Source organism: Aquarana catesbeiana, linkage group LG10 (genome assembly GCF_042186555.1).
Source record: "Aquarana catesbeiana isolate 2022-GZ linkage group LG10, ASM4218655v1, whole genome shotgun sequence".
Taxonomy (NCBI): domain Eukaryota; kingdom Metazoa; phylum Chordata; class Amphibia; order Anura; family Ranidae; genus Aquarana; species Aquarana catesbeiana.
This window is the reverse complement of record NC_133333.1, coordinates 156,939,877-156,961,261: the sequence shown is the minus strand read 5'-3', so window position 1 is coordinate 156,961,261 and position 21,385 is coordinate 156,939,877. Positions and strand designations below refer to the sequence as shown.

General features: G+C 41.8%; 1 protein-coding gene across 3 annotated transcripts in view; it reads right to left on the bottom strand.

The window, feature by feature from the left end:
• The window catches only part of HSPBP1 (HSPA (Hsp70) binding protein 1), a 123,993-nt gene that overhangs the window by 33,978 nt on the left and 68,630 nt on the right, over positions 1-21,385 (bottom strand). For all 3 annotated transcript variants that reach the window (XM_073602812.1, XM_073602811.1, XM_073602813.1), the window contains 2 exons: positions 10,894-11,118; positions 8,496-8,651 (listed from right to left, as the gene is read on the bottom strand). In XM_073602812.1, coding sequence (XP_073458913.1) covers positions 8,496-8,651; positions 10,894-11,118 — 381 coding nt within the window. The remainder of the gene's footprint in view (positions 1-8,495; positions 8,652-10,893; positions 11,119-21,385) is intronic.

Here is a 21,385-nt window from a genome sequence, read left to right as displayed (position 1 = left end):
AATATACAATATAGTACATTCGATTAGAGCTTGTGTATAAAGAGCATAGTTCTAAATTTCTCTAATGTTTCTAGAAAAACAGTGGAAATATAAACAGAAGCTGCATACAGAATTCTTGTTGCATATGGGAGAACAGCGTCTTAAAGCACAGTCTCACTGCAGAGGTGACAATATGAGAAGGAACAGCAATAAAGTGGGAACTACCATCTACATTCTTCTACAGCAGTGGTTCTCAACTCCTCTCCTCAGGACCCACTAACAGGCCAGGTTTGCCAGATAACTGAAATACATCACAGGTGATATCATTTGCTGCTCAGTGATTATTCTGTTATTTTGTCCTATTTGTTGTTTGCTTCACAATAAAAGAAAAAAAAAAAAAAAAAAACCCATCTTCAAAGTTGTGGGCATGTTCTGTAAATTAAATGATGAAAATCCTCAAACAATCCATGTTAATTCCAGGTTGTGAGGCAGCAAAATACGAAAAATATAATGTGCAATAATATATGTAAGACCGCGCTTAGGATGAATATACGTAGGTGTGCTGCCTCCCCTAATAAGACTCCCCTAAGGGAACTCTAAATGGTGAATGACAGAAAGATGGGGAATATGGCGCTACCTACTGGCAAAAGATGGCAAAAATGTCAAGGCTAACCAAAATAACAAGACGTGGGTGGAAGAAATGGGGGGAGCATAAATGCTGCACTGGAGATATATGTACCCCACTAGTGCACAATGCATGTAACCCCCACCTCGAATAAAGTGACTGTGCTATATATGTGAAAAATGTTTGTAACGTGCAGGTGGGTAGTAAGCTCACATCCTATATATAAATATATATATATACCCAAACCTACTGTACAAGATGCCCACCAAGTTGTCACAAACAGCGACTTTAAGTGTATAGATGATATTTTTAAGTGTGTCAGGTGCATGTCATTAGCTACAAGCCCAAAGGAAAAAAGCACATATGTGTCCAATGAACCATATGTGATACACTGAAACTTCCCTATTAATAAACACTTCAGCTATCAGGATGTGAAATTTCATGAAGATAATATTAAGAAAAATAAAAGATAAAAATCACATGTATACATGAGAGACAACCACAATTGCGGCCTGACTACTGGTGACAGGAGCTGGCCTCCATGCAGTTTGCATATATATTCGAGGTGGGGGTTACATGCATTGTGCACTAGTGGGGTACATATATCTCCAGTGCAGCATTTATGCTCCCCCCATTTCTTCCACCCACGTCTTGTTATTTCGGTTAGCCTTGACATTTTTGCCATCTTTTGCCAGTAGGTAGCACCATATTCCCTATCTTTCTGTCATTCAAAATACGAAAAATGCCAAGGGGGTGAATACTTTTGCAAGGCACTGTATATCCCTGTATGTTGCGGTCATTCAGGAGCTTATCTAATAGTTTTTTGAAACAATCGATGCTCCCCGCTGAGACCACTGCCTGTGGAAGGGAATTCCACATCCTTGTCGCTCTTACAGTAAAGAACCTGCTACGTTTAAGGTTAAACCTCTTTTTTTCTAATTTTAATGAGTGGCCATGTGTCTTGTTAAACGCCCTTCTGCGAAAAAGTTTTATCCCTTATGTGGGGTCACCAGCATGGTATTTGTAAATTGAAATCATATCCCTTCTCAAGCGTCTCTTCTCCAGACAGAATAAGTTCAGTGCTCGCAACCTTTCCTCATAACTAATATCCTCCGGACCTTTTATTAGCCTAGTTGCCCTTCTTTGTACTCGCTCCATTTCCAGTACATCCTTCCTGAGGACTGGTGCCCAGAACTGGACAGCATACTTTAAGTGCACCACCCTCATCAAATCATTCTTTGCAGCTATTACCTTTTGTACCACCACCCCCTCCCTTTAGAATGTAAGCTCTATGAGCCGGGCCCTCCTGTACCTTTTGTATTGTACTGTAATTGTGTTGTCCCCCTTATACATTGTAAAGCTCTGCGTAAACTGTTGGTGCTATATAAATCTTGTATAATAATAATAATAATAATAATAATAATAATAATAATAATAATAATAATAAGTGCGGCTGGACCAGAGTCCGTTTTATCTCTGGAGTTGATCCCCTTTTTTAATGCATGCCAATATTCTGTTTGCTTTGTTAGCAGCAGCTTGGCATTGCATGCCATTGCTGAGCCTATCATCTACTAGGACCCCCAGGTCCTTTTCCATCCTAGATTCCCCCAGAGGTTCTCCCTCAGTGTACAGATTTCATTCATATTTTTGCCACCCAAATGCATTATTTTACAATTTTCTACATTAAACCTCATTTGCCATGTAGTCGCCCACCCCATTAATTTGTTTAGATCTTTTTGCAAGGTTTCCATATCCTGCGGAGAGGTTATTGCCCTGCTTAGCTTAGTATCGTCCACAAATACAGAGATTGAACGGTTTATCCCATCCTCCAGGTCGTTTATGAACAAAATCAATAGGATTGATCCCAGCACAGAACCCTGGGGGACCCCACTACCCACCCCTGACCATTCCGAGTACTCCCCATTTATCATTACACTCTGAACTCGACCTTGTAGCCAGTTTTCAATCCATGTACTCACCCTATAGTCCATGCCAACTGACCTTATTTTGTACAGAAAATGTTTAATGTGTGATTAAGAAACCAGGATTTGTAATGTATCTGTAAAATAATTTCCTTTTACACGACACAGGTCCCTCCTTTTTATTCTTATATTTCACACCTTACTGTATGCTATTAAACTCAGGCTTGCTAGGAATATAAGGAGTTATACTATGGCTGTTCTGACAGCTTTATTTGTCAATGACCAGTCACCTAAAGGTAGCCATATAACCCAATTGTGTGAGACTAAATTCCTGTGTCATGCAATGTACTCCAAGAAAAAAGATTTTGCAGGCAAGTAAAAATCTTATTTTTCTGTGTGCCCTGGTGTTGAAGCTCAACTGACACTGGTGTGAACGAGCCCTTAAAGAGGAAGTAAGCTTCCATCTCTTGCTTTTACCTATAGGTAAGCCAATAATAAGGCTATACCTATATATACCTATACGTAGAATAAATATCTCCTAAATGTGCACCGTTTCTTCAGACACCTGTGCTGTGAACGGTGGCTCCCGCATGCATGCTCAGGAGTGATGTCATCACAGCTCTGGCTAGTCACAGAGCTAGAGCCTGCAAAACTGGAAGCAAGACAGGTGAAGATGAGAGTGCCTGCAGCGATGAGATCTCGGCGTGGGGGGGCTTCATTTTAAGGAAAGTTTAACATAATGTGCTAGTATGCGATGCATACTGCATACAAAAGTCCGCTTTTATTCACAGAGTAGAAATCTTTTTTTTTTTCTTTTCAGAACAAACACCTTTTTGCAACGGCTTCAAAAGTGTTCGCTGAAGTTGGGACATACGGCATCATCCAGGTATCAAATAGTTTAGGCTGTAGAGGCCACCCTATCACTTCTGCAGGCAGCTGAAGTCGTCCCCCCCCCCCCCCCCCCCCCCCCCCTCCTTTTCCTGGGAGAGAGAGGAACCGACGTTGTTGCTCCCTCTGTGTGAGATTAAAAACTGGAAGCGATGAATATTGGCATTTCTGGTTTCGGTCGGATGTAAAACAAGCTGTTACCAGCTTGTGAAAGCACCTGACCAAAGCAATCTTGGTTTGTTTAGATGCTTTGGAGGCCAGAGGAGAGATATGGGGTCTAATAAACTCAAGATCTCTCCATAAAGAGGACCTGTCATGGCCAATGCCATCACATGGGATGTTGTTTACCCCTTGTGATCGCAATAAAGTTGACCCAAAAATAAAATAAATGGTATATAGTGTAAAAAAATGTTACTTATAAATACATTTATATAAAAAAAAAAAAAAAAAAAAAAAGGAGGAGGTGCAAATGTGAACGCCCACGTAGGTCCCGCACGCATATGTAAACAGAGATGGCACCACACATGTGAACATCAGGGCAAGAACAGTAATTCTAGCACCAGACCTCCTGTGTAACTCTAAACTGGTAACCTGTAAAGGCTTTTAAAGCGTCGCCTAGGACTGTACTTTTTCCCCAAAGCCTTGCCTTTGAAAAACTACTGCGCAAATACTGTGCGACATAAAAAAAAAATTGCAACACCCACCATTTTATTCTCTAGGGCTTCTGCTTAAAAAAAAATATTATATATAGAATTGGCTTGGGTGAAAAGTGGTTAAACACTTGTGTATACCAAACTGTTACCACAATAGTAAATTCAAGTCTCAGTTTTAAGCAAGCAAACTCCCTTATTAGAAAGCTAGAGGTGACCTGTACTACTACACCGCGTAGCTGACTGGAATATACTTGGAACAGTGCTGCTAACTGCAAAGCTTTGGCAACATCTGGGTCTGTAAAAGCTGGCGTTAGGCCCAATTTACACCTGAGCATTTTGTAGCTCGAAGCTCCAAAATGCTCATCAAAAATTCCTTGCATTTCAAAAGGTGGCTGCTCACATATGAGCAGTCAGGCGCCTGTAGCTTGACACCTGATGCTCCAAAAGCTACACAAGCTACTTTTGAGGCAGAATTGGGCACTTTTGGCCTCACAGACTTAAAAAGAGTAACTCCGCTTTTGCTGAGGAAAACAAAAAAACAAAAAACCACAACAATCCCTTTTGAATAATCAATATACATTGCAAGGAGATTAAAGGGCTGAAGGGGTTGGACAGCTGGAGACCAGAGATGAGCTCAGGCATGTTTGGAAACTAGTCTGAACCTGCCTGAACTATTCCTCCAGGAAATTGTCACTGCCGCAAACCGCCTTAGCTACGAGACAGGGAATGCCTTGTCCGCTTGAGACTGGGGGACTGCAAGGACAGCTTCCTGGTGGGATATAGCTCAGATGGGTTTGAAATAGTATCCAAACATGCCTGAGTTCATCCCTACTGGAGACCAGAACCACTGCTTTTGTGTGAGAGTCATGGTTTAACTCTGCAGTGTGCTGCCAGCACACAGAGTATATTAAAGTGGTTATAACCCTAAAAATAAAAAAATAAAAATGCTCCTGTTCCTTTAAAACATGACATATAGCATAGTGCTTGTGCCATGTAATTTGACCCATTGTACGATGTAAAATTCCTGGTTGATCCTTCCTGTTCCTGTGTCCCCCTGTGTATGCTAACCACAGTAATCATGGCTGCTGATCCATAATACTGTGGTCTGTTTACATTCCTCAGTCATCCCGCTCTCTGCTATGAGTCTCTCCCTCTCCCCCTCCCTCCCTGTCAGCTCAGTTTAAGATTCGACCTCCTCCTCACCCCTATTTCTGTAAATAATATATTAAAATCCCTGGCATTGCCATCTATTTAAAAAAAATGATATACCTAAATACCTTCTTGCACAGCTCCGCTGTGTAGTCACATGGTCTCCCTTTGCCGGCCAGCTGAAGTCAGAAGGGAATCTCAACCCATTCCGCTGCTCTCCTTAGATCAGGGAAGGAGAGAGAAGGGGGTCACGTGACCGCACAGCGGAGCTGTGGAAAAAAGTATTTAGGAATATAATCTTTAAACAATTCACAGACAGTGCTTTATACAAGTCTGAAACAGAGGATGCCAGCGATTTCAACTAGTGACTTAATCTCTTTACCCCTTGCTGCAACACAGAGTACTTCAAAATAAAAGAACAAGCATATTTGTTACGGTTTATGAAGTCTGATTACATTACAGTAATATATGCAGAAAATTCATTTGGGCTTTAACTTCTTCTAAACTGCAAAATTCTAACTAGTTTTCTGGACATATTTTTGTAGTGGCGTACGTGGCCAGTAGAGATGGGCCGAACACCCCCCTGTTCAGTTCGCAGCAGAACTCCCGAACAGGGGAAAAGTTCTAAACCCAATTGGCGAAACCCATTAAGGTCTAAGGGAGCTGAACAGGAAAAATTGAAGGGTTATATGCAAGTAATTGGCAATAAAAGGGGTATGGTGGTCGGGGGGGGGGGGATTGCCCTGGGGGACACGTATCAATGCAAAAAAAAGAAGTTTAAAAAATAATGGTAAAGTGCAACAATAAAAAATGAAAAATGCCTTTAAAAAATTATAATGCCTGGGGGGTCCCCTTTGTCTGCCTGTAAAGTGGGGCATCTGTACCGTGTATAGAATATGCTGCAGCAAAAATGACATTTCTAAAGAAAAAAAAAAAAAAAAAAAACACAACACACACGTCAAATCATATTTAAAAGGACTCACGGTTGCAATTTCCAGCACCCAGTATGCACCTGTCATTGAAATCAGAAGGGGGGCGGTGCCACCAGGTGATGTAGCCAGATGGCCCCGCCCCTTACCTATATAAGAAAGGTCAAACGGCGGAGCCTGCAGTAGGCACCCAGCCTTCATGTCAACAGGAGCATTTCTTTTTTTTTTTCTTTTTTGGGATGTGGCGTGATTGACAATGGAATTACATCGGGAGACACTTATTTTTTTAATAAAGGAATGGTCAAAAACTGTGCGCCTTTTTTTTTACCTTTTGACACTTTTTGAAAAGGGGGCTTTCAGATTCCATGGCCTGTTATGGTCCGGGGGCTTCCTGGCCCCACTCCTTAACATGCTTTACTGAGCCCTGACTGGGCAAGGCTTTGTCCAATCAGGGCGCAAAATGCACTGTGCAGCGGTGTTCGGCAGGGCGAACACCTGCCGGAGACCCTGCAAATTCAGGTGTTTCCTGAATGGGGTGAACAGCCAATGTGCGTCCCGAACCGTTCGCCCAACTCTAGTGGCCAGATAGGGCTACAATCTAAGGACCTATTCACATGGATGTCAGTAGTCAAAATGTCCTCCAAATGCAGTGTTCTTGGTTGACAGAGTATAAAAAACACAACAGGTGTTACACAGTACTTGTGCATGCACACAAAATGGAAATGACTTGAAAGTCTAGGTTTGTTAAATAAATAGCAGGCAGGAAAGTATGAACTGTTGCCTAAAGTAACCAATCAGACCAATCAAGCTACTGGATTCTGAAAAGCTATATAGGGACAACATTAGTGCAATTTGGAAACTAGTATATACATATGAAAAAACTTGTAGTATATCTAAGGCTTCATAGACGTTCCAGTCACTTAAATGCAGAATTTCACCTTAAAAAAAAAACAGATATAATAATAGCACGTTTTTTGCAGGAAAAAAAAAATGTGCATTTATTATTATTTATTTTTTTACTAGGAGCCTGGAAAGGTGACTGGAGGGTTCAATGCAGGACTCCTGCAGACTTGACAGTGTATGTGTCTGCTCGTACCGGCAGGTACAAACTGACAGGAAGAGACAATGAACTACAATCAACAGCGCCATGGTAGTTCATTGATAACTACAACCTGACAGCTACAAAGGATGTTGGTACTTGTAGTTTGCCATTCACAGAATCTTGTGAATGAATGATGCAGTTGGACATGTGAAACCCACACCGCCGCATTTAAAGATCCCCCGCTTGCTGTCACTAGATGCAGCAGACTGGAAAAACACTGCAGGAGTGGGAACACCTTACCCCCCTAAAAACGGATGGAACATGTAACATGTTCCCAAAGGTGAACTTATCCTTTAAAATCTATATTTCTACATGAAGCATATGTGCTAGGGTTGAATAATCATTCAGCCTCTTGTATTGGACAATGACAATGAACCTTCTGCACCAAAATTCCTAGCTGTGCCTACCTGCCACAGCCAATACAAAGCAGTCTTACTCATGGTGCTGAATTGTTTTAGGCCGTGATTCAACCCTAGCACATATGCACAACCCTAGGACATACCTGCAATGCAAATGCATGAAGCACAAAAAACAAAAACCAAAGTACACACATAAAAAAAAAAAAAAAGGATACAACAACTGCACAATTATGCAGCAGCACTACTGTGAACCAGGGATCAAACAGCTTTGTTGAAGACTTCAAGCATACATGTGCTGACATGTATCACTTTTACTATAAAGCCTTTAGTAAACACAAGGTCACAGCTCCTACTGTCACAGCAGTGGCAGTAAAAATGATTAGTATAAGAATAAGTGAGGGTGTATTTACAATTTTTTTCTGCTGCTCATTTAATATATATATATCTATTTACAATACACAAAATCAGATATCTTACTGATACCTAAACATTTATGCCTAAAGACACAACTTTTTAGGCATACAGTTTTTTTTTTTTTTTTTACTGATGTAAATGAAGCCCATAGTTTTTAATGTGCCTGTACACACAGGGTCGTAAACCCGTGCTGCATATAGATCAGTTAAAATAAATAAATTCACATTGCTAGACAGTATTTTACACATACAACAGATTCCCCAACAAAAGCTAGAATAAGGTTTACTTGCATATGCATGAATACTATACTGCCCATTCTCCTGTCTTTATACAAGAATTTTCTGCCAGGAATCAGATATTTACACATCAGTGCAGTGTGCAAGTAACCTTATAAGCTAAAGATATGTTTTAATGCAGTAAAAGAAAAGCACATGCATTTTACCAACTAAAATTCCCTTGAAACTGAATTAATTACCTTTATGTTCTGGATGGCTGTAGAGCAGATTCTGCAGCAAAAAAGCAGATTTTATTTTTAGTTTCTCTACATCACTCTGCATGGCACGCATCAAAACAGAAAAACCATCGATCTTCACAAATTCAGCCAGCCCAGCGTCTTGCTCTCGAATCAGGCCTGAAAGCCACAAATAAAGTTACTAGACATTAACATGTGACCACTTGCAAGAATTACTTGACTACAATACTGCTATGGCATTTCAATCCTTTACATACAACATACTCCTCGATGTCCTGTCATGTGACTGTGCCTTTGAAAGGCATCTTGGTAGCATGAGGTCATTAGTTTGCTTCAAGCAGGACTAAAAAGAATATCCTACTTTCTGGCAGTTCACAAGGTTAGAGGTCACAGCAGGGAGCTTCAGCTGGTAAAACAACTAACATATACAGAGCCCATACTGCTCTGGCACCAGGATTTATAGGATGGTTTTATCTATAGGCTGGCTGATTAGTCGAGTTGCTAACCCTAAGGCCCCTTTCACACTGGGGCGGTGTGGGTGTCGGCGGTAAAACAGCGCTATTTTTAGCGCTGTTTTACTGTCGTTTTTGCGGCTGTATTCAGCTGCTAGCGGTGCAGTTTTAACCCCCACTGGCGGCCGAAAAAGGGTTAAAACCGTTCGCATAGCGCGGCTATAGCCGCGCTGCCCCATTGATTTCAATGGGCAGGAGCGGTTTAGGAGCGGTGAATACACCGCTCCAAAGATGCGGCTTGCAGGAGTTTTTTTCTTCTCCTGCCAGCGCACCGCTTCAGTGTGAGAGCCCTCGGGCTTTCACACTGAACAAACAGCAGCGGCTGTTTTGGGTCGGTTTGCAGGCGGTATTTTTAGCGCAATAACGCCTGCAAACCGCCCCAGTGTGAAAGGGGTCTAAATGACACCAACATGTCCGCAGCCTGAATGAGTAAAAAAAACAACAAGTACAGTATTGGAGTCTATTTGCACAGGCGATTACATTGAGCAAAAAAGTGCATTCTGCCACAATCGCAAGTAATTCCTGGCTGTGCAAACAGTTGCAAATACCTGCAGCTACTGACAGCCTGTCATTGCATTGTACAGGCTCAACAGCAGTCATTTCCAGCCACAGGAAACCCCAGATTCTTGCCACTGGAAATCACAGTAGGTGTAATTGGCTACGCAAATGGACCCATACACATTATTTAGAACGTACACAACATGGAAAAATGCATGCGAGACTATGTCTTGGTTAGGAAAATAGAGGGCAAGAGGTTTAGGAGTGGTACTCATTGCAGTCAATCAGATCTACATTTATAAAGCTACTGGAGTCTAGGTTGGTAGGGACAGCAGTAGTGATATTCAGAGGCTAGTGGGTACATAAACTTTCCAAAATTAAAAAACAGGTAGTATAGTTTCCTTGGGCCACACAAAAATGATTTTGCTTGGGGCACGCATGGCGAGTTGAATCACCAACCAGCTTCTATGACAATGAAACCTCTGTACCAAAAAAAGAATTCTATTAAAAATTAGTCATAAAGTGATTGTAAACGATCACCTTGTAAAACAACCCACATCGTTTAAAGTAGAAATGAAGAGGTGGGGAGGAGGAGAAGCATCAGCACACTGAGCTTGCCAGTGAATGGCTGTGCAGCAGGGGACATAGCAGGACAAATCTGATCATCATTGAAGGAGAGCAGGCCAAGTTTCCAGCACAGCTAAAGTACTGACCACAGTGTGTTCTCCTGCTTAGTGTGGTCAGTTTTTTTTATAGGAAAGCCAAAAGGACTGGCAGCAACACCAGGGATTGCACATAAAAGAAGCAATACAAAGAGAACAGGATACTTTCTCATACAAGTACATGGTACAGCAGACACATATCAGGAATAGGAAGTGTTAACAAATGCTTTAAGCCCAGTACAAAGGTCAGTCTAATGACCAGCTTCTGTCGAATGGGCATGCTGGAAAATCAGCAATCAGCGCTGGCAACCAATGGCTGTAAGCAATAATCAGTGTATTCTAGAGGGGGAGGAGCGGGAGGTTGGAGTGCCCATCATAATACAATGTTTCAGCGGGAGAGATTGCTGCATCAACATCGCTTGTGCCGATGTGGCGATCTGTCAGTTTGTTTTCGTTAGACCCATTGGCTGAACAGGAAAAAAGAAAAGAAACAAAACACTGAAAGTGTGTACCCAGGTTTACACAATGTGCAAAATTATTTTGATGTAGAACTCGACTGGCCTTGTAGTTGGTGTGTCAGAAAGGGTAGCTGGAAATGTCAGGTCTTTTGCCTGAAGTCCTCAAAACAGGAGAAGCCCAGCAGCATTCGCACATCTAAAATAACAATTTTGGGTTGATTTGCACTTTAAATTAAATATAAAGAAATAGTAATCTAAGTAATACACTTACAAGAAATTGAAAAAAGGGCTTTTATCCTGACTTGTTCGCTGCTGTCAAGATCCAGTAATTGCAGCAATTTGCTCATAGCACCAAGACATAGAGCACACTCCTGAACAAATGGTACATTCTGACTACAGGTGCCAACCAGGTCAGCAGCTCTCCAGCGAAGCTCAGCCTCAGGGCAGCTCAAGTAACGATTCAGCAGCAGCTCCATCCCACCTAGCTTGCAGAAATCTGTCAGAATAGAAAAAGGAGATGACCCAAACTATATAAATCAATACAGTTTCAAAATCAAAAAGAACGTCTAAGAGAGCTAAATACTAAACAAACCTGTGGACGAAAAAAGGAAGAAGAGGATGGCCGCACTCCCATACGATGCAATGTAGTTTATTCGGGAGAAGGTAAATACAAGCACAAGAACAAGCAGGGAATGAAAGGTGACGCATTTCACATGACTAGCGTGCTTTGTCAAAACTAAACAAACCTGCCATTTTCTGGTACCTGCGCTCCAAGTAATTTACTCCATACACAAGGAGTAGATTTGTAAAGCAGTGAATGTGACCTTCACCAAAAGTTAACAGATGGTTAATCATTTCCTGTAATTTACATGCACTAGGAAGATTGGCCCGCAGTAAATATTCGGCGAATGCTGCTGCATTCACTGCTTTAGATAAAAGCACTAGACCTCAAAACAGCCAACTATACTAATCTGCACTCTATGCTGCATGACACTAAATGGGATCAAATTCTAGCAAAAAAACAAAACAAAAAAACAACTTTACAAAAAGTGGAAGTGTTTAAAGACTTTTAAAAAAAGGAGAAGTTCACCTTTCATAGCATGTTACATCTATATTCAGGGTGTAACATGTAGCATCTTATGAAAGGACCGGACCCCGAATCCCCCATTTCTGACAGCTAGCAGGGATCCTCTCCCCACACCTGCTGTCAACATTTTTTAAGATGCGCCAGGCCCTGCCACGTCATTCATTCATTCATAGTGTTCTGTAAATGGAAAACTACAAGTCCCAACATCTTTAGCAGCTATTTAGAGGAGAGGAAAAAAAAAAAAAAAAAAAAAAAAAAAAAAAAAAGGTACCTTTGTCCCAACATAATAGAGAAGGAATTTTTTTTTGGGAGGTTAAGATGGAGTTTATTGGTACCGTACAAAGGCTTGGGATAACATAATTGGTATAACATTTTTTAAAGGCTCTATCTGGTCACATCTGGTGTGACATTGGAATAATTTTAAAATGCAAAAACTGTTCGCTCTACTTGTTTCACGGAAGGAGTTCCCGCTTCTTCAGGAGCTTATTTTTGTACATACAGGCATATGCTGCTACAGGGCGATTATCAATATCAAACTATAAAATCAAAAGAAAAACATATTAGTCATCATATAATATACAGCCCCCAGCTCCCCCCCCAATCCCTCTTTTCTGACAGCTAGTGGGGAACCTCTCCCCGACCTGCTGTAAACATTTTTTTAAGATGTGCCAGGCCCTGCCCGCCCAGCCACGTCATTCATTCACCAGTGTTCTGTGAATGGAAAACTACAAGTCCCAACATCTTTAGCAGCTGTCAGCTTGAAGTTCTCAATTAATTACCATGGCACTATTGAGCACTGTGGTAGTTCATTGATTCTTCCGGTCATGAGGTACAAGCAAGCAGATACATTGTCAGGTCTGTAGGAGTCCTGCATGGCATCAGCGATCATCTGATCGCTGGTGCAATGCATTACAGGCTTCTACAACAAAAAAATAAATGCACATTTGTCATTTGTCAGTGCGTTTCACTGTGCAACAAAATACAAAAGAACAAAACGTTAAACCTAGAAGGCACATTACACAAGAAAAAAAAAAAAAAAAAAAAAAATTAATAATAATAATAATAATAATAATATACACACACACACGAGAGCAATACGGTTAGCTAAAACAGGTTATGCGAGACACATTACTGAGGACAGTAAAAATATTTTAAAAAATCTCCAAATTTTTTTTAAATAATATAGTACTAATAGTAAGAAGGAAAGGTCAGAACATACTGGCACCATTAAAGATGATCAGGGAAGTTGGTCACAAGTGACAGGCAACTGTATTAATTACATTCTTCTCAGTTTATACAAAGGAAATGGAATGATAGAATGAAGGCAATAAAGCCAATAACTTGAATATACCCGTGTGGCTGACAAAAACCAGTATTCAAAAAAGAAAGAAAAAGAAAAGCTTAAATATGAATAATTCATCAAAACCAGATGGTTTACACCCAAGAGTCCTCAGAGAACGTACCCTTGTTTTAGCCAGGCCATTGTTCCTAATTTTTAAGGACAGCTTACTTACTGGAATGGTCCGTCAGATTGGAAGCAAATATGGTACCAATATTCAAAAGAACCCGAGATATATACCTGCAAAACTACAGATCAATCAGCCTAATATCAGTAGTATGTGAAATATTAGAAGGAATGATAAGGGACCACATCCAATAATTTGCTGTAATTTGAATAGAGAACGGCCTGTAGGTGTAATGTACCTAGATTTTGCTATGGCATTTGATACCAGTACTCCATAAATGCACTTACAAATTAAAGTCTTTTGGCATTGATATTGTATGTACTTGGGTAGAAAACTAATTGCAGGAGCGAGTCAAGAGGACGGTGATTAGCGGTACACTTTCTGAAGAATCTAGAGTTGTGTGCAGTGTGCTTCAGGGCTCTGTCCTGGGACCAATTATGTTTAAAGTGGTTGTAAACCTCACATGAAATCTGAACAAAAAACACATTTCTATAATGTTTACTTGCCTCTCTCCAAAAGTGCCATTTCTCTCTGCTGTCCAGGTCCCCTATTATCTGCATGAGTCACTTCTGACAAGTTTTCCTTACATCAAGAGCTAAAAAAGGTGAAAAGGAAGGGAACTCCAGCACACAGCTTGTGACTGACAGCCTCAACTCTGTTTCTGTGTGAAGGGGGGTGGGTCCCTTCCATCCAATTAGCTCCTGTACAGTGTTTAACTGTACAGGAGCTAATTGCCCCCTGGTTTGGGAATCTGAAAAATCCTTTTCATTTGAGTTTTACAAGGATGTACAGGACAAATGGCTGCAAATAAAACAAACAGATACAACTTGTGTGGGAAGATTTGTTTCACCTCTGTGCATTACCCGAGGCTAGTCACTTCACTGGGCTTAGGTAAGGGGTTACAACCATTTAACGTGTTCATATATGATACATGTTGACACAATATTGAGGTAGTTAAGCACATCAACATCAGTCAAAAGAACTCACGAAAACTCAATAAAAATTACATAAGAAATTTTATTTATTCAAAATCGTGTTAAATTAAAGCCGGCCATACATGGATCCAAATTCAGCCAGGTAGGCAGGGACCAGCTGAGATTCTTTCCATGAATTGGCATGCCGATTATACCCAAGTCGCCCCCCTGCCGGCAGAACGCTATAGTGCTGCGAAAGGCATTGCCCCATTAAACACTGACTGTGTTGAAGGAGGAATTGAGTGATTTTCTTTCACCCGTGGTGGAAGGAAAGAATGTGCATAGAGCACATACAGTATAATTATGAGGGGTTGATAGGTATTGAGCCTTACCCAGAAAAACTTAGCTAGGAACCTGTAAATTGCAGGGTGTACTGGCGAATTTGTCTATATCTAATGGTGCAAAAATCAACTACCTATGATTTTAACTTTTTCTTCTTTTTTTTAGGTCCAAAGTGAACATGGAAGCACCTCCAGAAAAATTCATAGGACCATAATCAAGTTCCTGTTTCTCCAAGGGAAAGGTGCGAAGCAGATCCATGATGAAATGTCACAAACTTTGGGTGACAGAGGCCCTTCATATGAAACTGTTAAACGTTGGGTTGTCAATTTTAAAACTGGCCATTTCGGTGTTGAACGTGAGAAACCCAGTGGAAGGCCTTTTTCGGTCTCTGTGCCTGCAAATGTGAAAGTCATCCATTAAATGATCATGGGAAGACCGCAGAATATCAGCCAAAAGTATTTGTACATATCTGGGAATATCACATGAGAGTTGGTGCTATTATCCACAACGACTTGGAAATGAGAAAGCTTGCAGCAAAGTGGATCCCAAAACTTTTGACAACTGAACAAAAGAGGAAACATCAGTGACTGTTTTGAAACATTTTGCAAGAAATCAGTCAGATTTCCTGGACAAACTGGTAACTGGTGATGAGACATGGATCTACTGTTATGATCCTGAGACAAAGGAACAGTCCAAGGAATGGAGGCACAGTGGTTCCCCCAGGCCAAAAGAAGTTCCGTGTGCAAAAGGTCAGTGCAGAAGCAAATGGCAACAGTTTTTTTAGGATCAGAAGCGACTTCTGCTGGTGGATTACTTCCAAAAAGGGTTTAACCATCCATGCAACATATTACTGCACTTTGATGAAGTTGAGGCAAAAATATCAAGGAAAAACATTGAGGAAAGCTCTCCAATGGTTTCAACCTGCCTCGTCACACACTGCAGATGAAAATAGCAAAACTAACCTCCTTAGGCTTTCAACTGATGCCCCATCATCTGTTCCCCAACCTCAAAAAATACCTTAAAAGGGACAACGATTTGGGAGTGTTCTGGAGGCAAATAATGCTACAAATGAGTGGTTACACCAGTAGTCGGAAAAATTTTATTTGCAGGGTCTTAAGAAGCTGTAGGACAGATGTCATAAGTGCATTAACTCCCTGGGGGAATATATAGAATAGTGCGGCAGTTACAGCTTCCTAGCTCATTTTTTTCTGGGCAAGGCTCAATACTTAGCACCCCCTCGTATTACATGGGTCACAGGGTGTGAACACAAGTTTATACAGGTGCATCTATGCCAAAAATAAATGAATAATGAAAAAGAAAAAAATCATAATATCATACAAATCATAAACTAGTATTGCATTTGTCAGAAAACCCCACTCCAAGCAAACATGGCTCACTGAAGAAAAAGCACCTCTGGATGAAGGCTCCACATGGGGAGCCCAACGGAAATTGAATGACCTCCCTTGAGCATCGGGGCATATTTATATATGCCCCGATGCTCAAATCGTCATCCCATTTTGTTGATGTGCTCAACTACCGTAATATTTTGTAAAAATAATTTACAGGTATATTTTTGGAGGTGGTCAACTAATCAAGAGTTTAGAGAGACCTTGATAGAAGATATTGTTCATAAACGATCTAGCGTTGGAATAAGTAATTCAATTTCAGTGTTTGCTGATGATACAAAAGGAAAGCAGAGCAATCACTTCACAACAGGATACAGCAACTTAACAAGAAGACCTAGTTAAAATAGGAGGGTGGGCAACAATGTGGCAGATTATTTTTAATACTAAAAAATGTGAAGTAATACACTTGGGAACTATACATTTGAAAGTAAGTTACTCACTAAGGGGAGAACCTCTGGGGGAATTTAGGAAAGAAAAGGTCCTGACTTTGGAGTCAAAACCACTTTGTCCCTGTGCAAAAAAAAAAAAAAAAAAAAAAAAAAAAAAAAAGGGGGGAGAAAAAACTGCCAATTTTAAGTCTTTCAAGGTAATGTCTAATAGGTCCAAAAGTAGTCTCCAAAAGACAGAGAACATTAGGTTGAAATCTCAAGGTGTCACAGAAAGTCAAATTAGAGGATTTATATTAGCAAATCCCTGAAGAAAAGATGATGATTAGGGATTGTGAGGCAAGAGGTTTCTGGAAGAGACTGGATAAAGTAGTAAGGTCTCAGTACATTGAAGGGACAGGTTTCTGAAGAAAGGCCAAAATACCAGTTATAGCGTACTCCCTAGGGTTCAACGCACCAGACGATGTAAGCTTTCCAAGTGCAATGACAAAATTGTGCAGGTGGTGTATTTTTTTTTAGCTTTGAGTATAGTGGGAATAACAGCAAGATCTACCTCCATCTTTTAGTACTTGAGTTTCAACAGCCATGCCATTAAAGCCAGCAACTGAGAAACAGATCAGAACAGGGGGGCTTGGTCCAGAAAGTCTGGTCTGTCTGGAAGTCTGGTCTGTCTGGAAGAGGCCAAGGCTCATCCACCAGAAGTCCAAATAGGTTTGTGTACCACGGTCTTCTAGGCCAATTCGGTGGGATAAGAATTACTGGACCCCCCCCCCCCCCCCACGAGTTACCAGAGCATCTAATGCAAAGGTAAAAGGTTCCCTAATCTTGTTTCAGCTCGTTTGTTAGGCTTTTTTTTAGTAATTTCTTAGCTTCTCTTTAATCTGGACAGCAGGATGTCCACATCTGGTTTTTACCACCTTTGACAGAAATTTTGGAAGATCTTAGGGTCTAGGTGATGATGGCTTAGGAATTTCACTTGCCAATTCGGCATTGTCCAACTGTCCATTCCAGGGATGTGAATAGCCAGGAGAGCTGGAATGTAAGTTGCTACCCAGAACAGTAGCAGTTTTGTTTCCCTTATGGCTGCTTGACTTCTGGTGCTCCCTTGATGGTTTATGTAGGCCACTGCTGTCATGGTCTGATGGCTCTTTATTACAGAATTTAGATGAAGAGTTTCAAAACATGTTCCCCTGGACAGTCAGGGAATTGTAAACTCCACACAGCCTGTAAGGCTGGCATCCTTTGTCACCACCTTCCAAGGCATATGAAAGAATTACTTTTGCAATTTCCAGACAGGATAGAACCACTGGGCAATCCAAGGTTTAGATCTGCTTGTTCCATGTTGTAAATGTTTTACATTGAGTAGGTTTGGAATGCAGAAACAAACAGGAGGTGCCATTTTGACCTGAAAGTATGCATGTGTGATTTTAGAAAAGTAATTTTTTTCCTGAGGAAGGAGAATTCTGGCTTGGACTGGTACTCTAGATGGTGTGTGTGGGACGGAGGGCAGACTTTGGAAAGCTGATTTTTGAAAGGTTTGAAGAAACTGAATCGTCCTTTGGACCTAGCCAGACAAGGTTGTCGCTGAGGAGTCCTTTAGTAGTAGGTCATTTAGGCAACCTGTGACATAAACGTCATGAAAAGCCAGAAGCAGGGCAAGCACATTTGTGAGTACTCAGGTTGCCGAAGATGGCCCGAAATGGCAATTCAAACATTTGGAAGTGTTGGTCTCCCACAGCCAAACGTAGTAAAAGCTGATGTAAGGGGTCTACTGGTGCCAGAAATTCCCCTCATCTGAGAGAAGCAATGTGCTAAAAGGAAGGTTTCACATGGGCTTCAGCTTGTATATGAGCAATGTAAACAGTGAGCTTTTTACAGAGCATTTGCAGAGCTTTCAACAAGCCTTGTTGAAGCGTTTAACCACCTCAATATAGGGCACTTTCACCCCCTTCCTGCCCAGGCCATTTTTCAGCTTTCAGTGCTGTTACATTTTGAATGACATGCTACACTGTAACCATGTGAAAGTTTTATCATTTTCTTCACACAAATAGAGCTTTCTTTTGGTGGTATTTAATCATTTCTGTTTTTTTTTTTTTTTTAGGAAAAGACAGAAAATTTTGAAAAAAAAAAAAGTTTCTCTCAGTACATTTTGGAAATAAGTAATTTTTCTCCTTCACTGATGAGGCGGAACTGATGGGCACTGATTAGGTGGAACGAATATGCTGCACTTATGGGCACTGATAGGTGGCACTGATGTGGCACAGATAGGCAGCACTGGTGGGCACTGATAGCCGGCATTGATGGGCAGCAGTGATAGGCAGCACCGGATAGCCAGCACTGACTGGCATCACTAATGGGCACTTATTGCTGGCACTTGTGGGCACGCCTTGCTGGCACTGGTGGGGGCTTTATTGTAATCAGGGCACTGATGATCAGTGCCCCGATTACATACCTAGATGTCCTCTGCGAGGAGATGCCGCTAGTCATCTCTACTCTTTTCACACTCTGTCAGTGTGAGGCGAGGAGCGATGATTACCGGCATCTCCGTGTTTACATGTGATCGGCTGGACGCAGCCGATCACATGGTTAAAGCGCCACGGCTCTTTACAGAGATCGGGGTCACGTCATGTCCTAGCAACACAGCGAGGCCACCGCTCTGTGTGCCCATATGGGCGTCGTCATATGACACCAACCCAGAACGATGGTGGGCGGGCAGCAAGAGGTTAAAGTAACATTATGCTCTGGTTTGTAAAGGTTGAGCACAGATCCTAAGGGAGTGCTGATTATCACGTTAAACAAGCCGCTAACAGGCTTCGGAACCATTTGAAGTTTGTTGAATGCCTGCTGAAGCCTTCTAGCAGTTTGTTTAAAGTGACAACACATGAGGAACCCATAAGTTGACGGAAATCTACCTACAATGTAAACGGTTTGTTATGTCACTTTTACTTCTATCATTGGCTGTATTTCTTGACTGAGGGTTAGATCTTTCTGTCCTGGCTTATAAAAAAAAAAAAAAAAAACTTAAAAAAAAACAAATAAAAAAGATAACAAAAGTTAGGCAGCTCATTTAAAATTATTGGGCTGTAAGGCAGCAACAATTTTGACCTGGATACATTCACAGTATATCTCAAACACACACTGAAGAGAAAGTGGGAGTAAAATTAGCCCCATCAGTGGGGTCAATGGCAGTAATAGTAACAGTTGCCCCTGAAACAGGTCCCATCATTTTCTGTTTTAGTATCAATAGTCTTCAGGATAAACAGTGGTTGAATCTCCCCAATAGAGACATGGATAGTATTAAAAATTGACAGAAGGCCTAGCCTTTCCCCCCATGGTAAATGACCCCACAAGGTTTCCCAATTTGTACCTTCAGAAGTCCTTAAAGTATACCTAAAGGCAAAACATTTTTTTAGTTTTGGACAGAGTGAAGATGGATTAGAACATACAGTATCTCACAAAAGTGAGTACACCCCCTCACATTTTTTGTAACTATTTTACTATATCTTCATGTGACAACACTGAAGAAATTACATTTTGCTACAATGTAAAGTAGTGAGTGTACAGCTTGTATAACAGTGTAAATTTGCTGTCCCCTCAAAATAACTCAACACACAGCAATTAATGTCTAAACCTCTGGCAACAAAAGTGAGTACACCCCTAAGTCAAAATGTCCAAACTGGGCCCAATTAGCCATTTCCCTCCCCGATGTCATGTGACTCTTTAGTGTTACAAGGTCTCAGGTGTGAATGGGGAGTAGGTGTGTTAAAATTTGGCGTTATTGCTCTCACTCTCTCATACTGGTCACTGGAAGTTCAACATTGCACCTCATGGCAAAGAGCTTTCTGAAGATCTGAAAAAAAGAATTGTTGCTCTACATAAAAGATGGTCTAGGCTATAGGAAGATTGCCAAGACCCTGAAACTGAGCTGCAGCATGGTGGCCAAGACCATACAGTGGTTTAACAGGACAGGTTCCACTTAGAACAGGCCTCTCCATGGTTAACCAGAGGTTGAGTGCACATGCTCAGCATCATATCCAGAGGTTATCTTTGGTAAATAGATGTATGAGTGCTGCCTGCATTGCTGCAGAGGTTGAAGGGGCGAGGGAAGGGTCAGTCTGTCAGTGTTTAGAAAATACACCGCACACTGCATCAAATTGGTCTGCATGGCTGTCATCCCAGAAGGAAGCCTCTTCTAAAGATGATGCACAAGAAAGCCTGCAAACAGTTTTCTGAAGACAAGCAGACTAAGGACATGGATTACTGGAACCATGTTTTGGAGCAGCCTTAAGTAGCCCCCCGGCAGCTGAACACTAATGTGACTGATTAGTACAGCCTTCTGGCTCCTGGGAGACACCTGCTGGTGGACACTGAACAGTGAAAAGAACCCCCTAATGGTGGACTTTTGAGGCACATAAAAAGAATTTTAAGATATATTAATACAAATGTAATTTATTAAATTTCAACATTAAAAACACAGCAATAGTGTAACAAAAACTGTATGGAATGCATAACAGATATTTTTACATGAATGTATGTACACAATTGAGAAGTACTCTTGCACCCGACGTGTTTCAGTCAGTCACATTAGTGTTCAGCTGCTGGGGGGCTACTAGCATTCCATAGAACTCTAATTAAAAACAACAGCAGAGACACAGTCTGTCTACCATAAAAAATACTCAGAAGGGGGCGTGGCCAAGATGGCGCTGTGAGCGGCGGCTTTTTCAGAGAGCTCCGCTCATCCGTAATCCAAATCCGGATCCATCGACCCCGATTACCCTCAACCTTCACCCCAGCTGTTCGGGGGGGGCCCAGGCACTCCCTGTCAAGTGAGGAGCGAGGAGGATTTCTGTTCCCGGGCCGCGATCGGTGCCGCTGTGCGCTCCCGTTCAACTAGGCCAAAGCCGCGGCCTTTCCTGACGGGCCGCACGGCGTGCCAGGAGTCCCCTGGCGCGACCCCCCCCCCTGCTGTTGCACACGACCAGGTGCCGTGGACTGCGGATGGGGGTGGGTGAGCTGACCCTGGACTGCAAATAGGCCGTGCTCTGGGCCTGGTCTCTCCTTCCCCCCACGTGTAACTAGGCCGCAATCGCGGCCTTCCCATGAGGTTCGGACCAGTCGGGGAGACCGTGATCCTGCTGGCCTGGAGGAAGAGGCCCTGAGAC